General features: G+C 50.4%; 1 protein-coding gene across 4 annotated transcripts in view; it reads left to right on the top strand.

Annotated features, from left to right (window-relative positions):
* The window catches only part of LOC306827735 (semaphorin-4E), a 15,193-nt gene that overhangs the window by 3,974 nt on the left and 6,219 nt on the right, over positions 1–5,000 (top strand). For all 4 annotated transcript variants that reach the window (XM_079349757.1, XM_079349756.1, XM_079349754.1 and 1 more), the window contains exons 2-4: positions 3,722–4,067; positions 4,160–4,302; positions 4,610–4,672. In XM_079349757.1, coding sequence (XP_079205883.1) covers positions 3,959–4,067; positions 4,160–4,302; positions 4,610–4,672 — 315 coding nt within the window. In that variant the 5' untranslated portion in view covers positions 3,722–3,958. The remainder of the gene's footprint in view (positions 1–3,721; positions 4,068–4,159; positions 4,303–4,609; positions 4,673–5,000) is intronic.

The following is a 5,000-nucleotide window of genomic DNA, read 5'->3' as shown; positions in this document are numbered from 1 at the left end:
GCCGCTCGCTCCGTGTCCTGCTTCTGAACACGCTCGTTCTGCCTCATGTTCAAATCGAGCTCCAAACATGGAGAGCCATCATGGAGCTTCTCTCCTCGCTGATTCACACGTCACATGACCCTTTTATCCACGCGTGGTCAGGGCGTTTGGTATGATGGGATCTGCATGAATGAACCCGTTTAAAATGACACATTCATGTGTGGTAGTGTTGATCAGAACTTGGGCCAGCTTCGGTTCTGAACAACAAAAAGAAGAAGCATGACGCGCGTGATGATAAAACCATGTATTATCATTTATCTGTTAGCTATGTCAAACTATGATCTTTGAACATGATGATTCACAGCTGAATGTCACAAGTGAATCCTCATTATTTCACATTTAACAATAAAAACAGTCAGACTTTTATTTTGTATTTTTGTAGCTACTGTCTTAAGTACTTTACTTGCTGTGTGCTTTTATTTTGAAATAAAGTGGCTCTTCTGGTATTAGCTGCTGGGTGGGGTCACATGTTGTTAATGTGGGGGGGCAGCAAAGACCCCTCACACGTGTGTGTGTGTGTGTGTGTGTGTGTGTGTGTGTGTGTGTGTGTGTGTGTGTGTGTGTGTGTGTGTGTGTGTGTGTGTGTGTGTGTGTGTGTGTGTGTGTGTGTGTGTGTGTGTGTGTGTGTGTGTGTGTGTGTGTGTGTGTGTGTGTGTGTGTGTGTGTGTGTGTGTGTGTGTGTGTGTGTGTGTGTAAGAAACGAGTGACAGCTGCTGCGTTCTGTTTCTTTGTCTCACCTGCAACGTCCCCCCCCCCCCCCCCCCCCCCCCCCCGTAGCCTGGGGGCAAAAGTATGCAAGATGTTGACGCTGTAACAACAAACGAGGCGTCCTGATTCGTGCAGCAGCTCGCCGCGCCGTGTCAAGTCACAACAAGGAGCGTTAAAACAGACCGAGGGGAGCGCTCTGCAGGGAACGTACAAGCTGCCACTGTCTGTCAACACTGTGTGTGTGTGTGTGTGTGTGTGTGTGTGTGTGTGTCTCTGTGTGTGTGTGTGTGTGTGTCTGTGTGTGTGTGTGTGTGTGTCTGTGTGTGTGTCTCTGTGTGTGTGTGTGTCTGTGTGTGTGTGTGTGTGTGTGTGTGTCTGTGTGTGTGTGTGTGTCTGTGTGTGTGTGTGTCTGTGTGTGTGTGTGTGTGTGTGTCTGTGTGTGTGTGTGTGTCTGTGTGTGTGTGTCTGTGTGTGTGTGTGTGTGTCTCTGTGTGTGTATGTGTGTCTGTGTGTGTGTGTGTGTGTGTGTGTGTGTGTGTGTCTGTGTGTGTGTGTGTGTGTCTGTGTGTGTGTGTGTGTGTGTCTGTGTGTGTGTGTCTGTGTGTGTGTGTGTGTCTGTGTGTGTATGTGTGTGTGTGTCTGTGTGTGTGTGTCTGTGTGTGTGTGTCTGTGTGTGTGTGTGTGTCTGTGTGTGTGTGTGTCTGTGTGTGTGTGTGTGTGTCTGTGTGTGTGTGTCTGTGTGTGTGTGTGTGTGTGTGTGTCTGTGTGTGTGTGTGTGTGTCTGTGTGTGTGTATGTGTGTCTGTGTGTGTGTGTGTGTGTGTGTCTCTGTGTGTGTGTGTGTGTGTGTGTGTCTCTGTGTGTGTGTCTGTGTGTGTGTGTGTGTGTGTGTGTGTGTGTGTGTGTGTCTCTGTGTGTGTATGTGTGTCTGTGTGTGTGTGTGTGTGTGTGTGTGTGTGTGTGTGTGTGTGTGTGTGTCTCTGTGTGTGTATGTGTGTCTGTGTGTGTGTGTGTGTGTGTGTGTGTCTGTGTGTGTGTGTGTGTGTGTGTGTGTGTGTGTGTCTGTGTGTGTGTGTGTGTGTGTGTCTGTGTGTGTGTCTGTGTGTGTGTGTGTGTCTGTGTGTGTGTGTGTGTGTGTGTCTCTGTGTGTGTATGTGTGTCTGTGTGTGTGTGTGTGTGTGTGTGTGTCTGTGTGTGTGTGTGTGTGTGTGTGTGTGTGTGTCTGTGTGTGTGTGTGTGTCTGTGTGTGTGTGTGTCTGTGTGTGTGTGTGTGTGTGTGTGTGTCTGTGTGTGTGTGTGTGTGTGTGTCTGTGTGTGTGTGTGTCTGTGTGTGTGTGTCTGTGTGTGTCTGTGTGTGTGTGTGTGTGTGTGTGTGTGTGTGTGTGTCTGTGTGTGTGTGTGTGTGTGTGTGTCTGTGTGTGTGTGTGTCTGTGTGTGTGTGTGTGTGTGTGTGTGTCTGTGTCTGTGTGTGTGTGTGTGTCTGTGTGTGTGTGTGTGTGTGTGTGTGTGTGTGTGTGTGTGTTCGTCATAACTGAGAGAAAGACTCTCTAAAGTCGTGGTATCTGTTCGGCGTGATTCCCCGGGTAGGACTGGAGACGTGTTGTGATCTGCATGCATGTTGGAACCTGACCCCCCCCCCCCCCCCCCCCCCCGTGCTGCAGAGCCCAGAGGAAGCAGGTTCTTATCAGGGAGGAGGACAGGAAGAGCCCGAGTGGAGGAGGAAGAGAGAGTGGGGGGCTGATGGGCCGTCAGAGACTCTGCAGCTTCCTCTTTTCAGGCCTCGGACTTTAGCTGACATGTTTATATCATGCAACAAGCGTTCTGATTGGACGGGGGTGTGACAGGGTTTGTATTCATGGATTAACACACATAAATACATCAACAGAGCAGCTGACTACTTTAAGTTTACTAGTTAAAGGCGGAGTCAGGAGACATGTTTGTAAACATGTAAACGTGGCTCCTCCTCCTGGGCGCGCCCCCTGCAGGACGTCGTGTGCATGTTTTTATTCAGTCCTAGTTTTTACTGTTAAACCTTTCTTTAACCTCAAAGGTGTGTCAGACAGGCAGCAGCACAAACACACTGTGCTCGATGACTCGTTCAACCAGTCCAGCTGAAACATCCACTTCTTATCCAATCGGCTTCCAGCTTTCATTTCAGGTTCCAGGTGAACACCCAGCAGACCTTTCCCCTCCTGTAGGGAGGAACAGATTAATGGATTCAAAGGCGTCAAGCTTCGTGAAGTGTCAGCAGCTGGACGGGCGTTAAGCCAAGTTTATACTTCTGCGTCGCTTTGACGCCGTAGCTACACGGTCGACGTGGACCCCTACACGCACCGCCAAAAAATCCTGACTACGCGTCTACGCGAAGCGCAAGGACTGTGATTGGTCCGCTCAGAACGTAATTTCCGGCAGTTTCTTTTCCGGTCACAACGGAGGAGACTGAGTTTTATTTTGAAGGGACAATGGAGCTGCTTCAATTTAGGAGGAGACTGAGTTTTATTTTGAAGGGATAATGGAGCTGCTTCACTTTAGGAGGAGACTGAGTTTTATTTTGAAGGGACAATGGAGCAGCTTCACTTTAGAAGAGGAGTTTTATTTTGAAGGGACAAGCAGCTTCACTTTAGGACGAGACTGAGTTTTATTTTGAAGGGACAATGGAGCAGCTTCACTTTAGGAGAAGAGTTTTATTTTGAAGGGACAATGGAGCAGCTTCACTTTAGGAGAAGAGTTTTATTTTGAAGGGACAATGGAGCAGCTTCACTTCAGGAGAAGAGTTTTATTTTGAAGGTCCCTACGTAAGTCTGAGTTTTATTTTGAAGGAGGGAGCTGCTGTGATGTGTTGGTGTCTGTGAGCTGCTGTGGAACTGGTCTCAGAGTAAACTGCAGGTGTTCACACACTCCCTCCTTAAAGTCTGTCCACGTCATGCATGTGTTGAATAATGAACAGCTGGATGTTTTTCATATTTGTCTCCCAGGTTGGCACCATGAAGACGGTCTCCCCCCTGCAGTAGGTGGACAGCATGTCTTCTGCTCCTCGTCCCACAGAGGACCGAACCCACGCAGGCCGCGTCTCCTGAAACATCTGTATGAGCTGCCTGTGAGGACAGAGATGAGTCCCTCCAGAGTGAAGGACAGAGACATGGACACAGTGTGAGCAGCTGGACGGACTCTCTGGACCATGACCTGTCTCTGATCGGGTGCTTCGCTGAGTCATGTCTCTTGTGTCTGTCCTGAGCGTCGTGTGTGGATGGATGCTCCACGTCTCCTTCAGTGCACTCAACACTCACTACGCTGTCCCACGAAACACCGTCCCCTACCAGAGTAAGACCCCCCCCCCCTGCCCCCCCCCCTCAGGTAACCTCCACCTTTCCTCTTCAGTTCTGCTGAGTCATGCTCTTTGTGTTGTCTGTCAGACGAGTTACGGTCGTTCAGAGAAGACGGGATCTTCAACTACTCCACCATGCTGGTGAGAGAGGAGCTGGGCGTGGTGCTGCTGGGCGCCCGAGAGGCCGTCTACGCTCTGGACATGGACAACATCTCCGTGAGGAAGGCCACGGTGAGAGTGAACGCAGCCTTTCCTGCACGTTTGATGAAATGTGACAGAGAGCATTAGCACGCCGCTCGCTCTGAGGAGGATTACAGCTTCCTGTCTGTCTGTGATGGAAGGCTGTGAAGGAGCTCAGAGTGTCCCACGGGGACAGGTCTCTGGACGCCTCTTTAGAGACACTCCAGGCTGATCTGAGCTCCTGCCTGTGTGTTAGCATGGACGCAGTGAAGCTGCAGCTTCGTAGCTGTCGTCCAGGTGCTGAAGGGACGCACTTCCTGCTCCGGCGCGCTCTGATTGGCTCTCTCTGTGCATGCAGGTGTACTGGAGAGTTACGGAGGAGAAGCAGAGGGAGTGCAAGTACAAAGGAAAACACCTGGAGGTTTGTGTGACGTGTTGCTGATGAGTGGAAGCGTTTAGTCCCCTGTGCAGCTTCCTGTCTGTGCAGCAGTGAATCATTGATGTGGGACTCTCTTTAACTAACACACACTGACACACACTGACACACACTGACACACACTGACACACACTGACACACACTGACACACACTGACACACACTCAGCTCCACGCCTCACTGTCCAAATAAAGACCTGAGAGGAGCGAGCGTGTGCACAGCCTTGACCCGTGTGCTCAGCAGCTCCTGGGTCATCCTCTGTGCCATGTTTGTGTTTGTGTTTGTGCTAAGCTAACAAAGCTACGACCTTGGCA

Source organism: Symphodus melops (genome assembly GCF_947650265.1).
Source record: "Symphodus melops genome assembly, chromosome: 8".
In the NCBI taxonomy this organism is placed as follows: domain Eukaryota; kingdom Metazoa; phylum Chordata; class Actinopteri; order Labriformes; family Labridae; genus Symphodus; species Symphodus melops.
The sequence above is the reverse complement of the archived record's forward strand: the minus strand, read 5'-3'. Positions and strand labels throughout refer to the sequence as shown.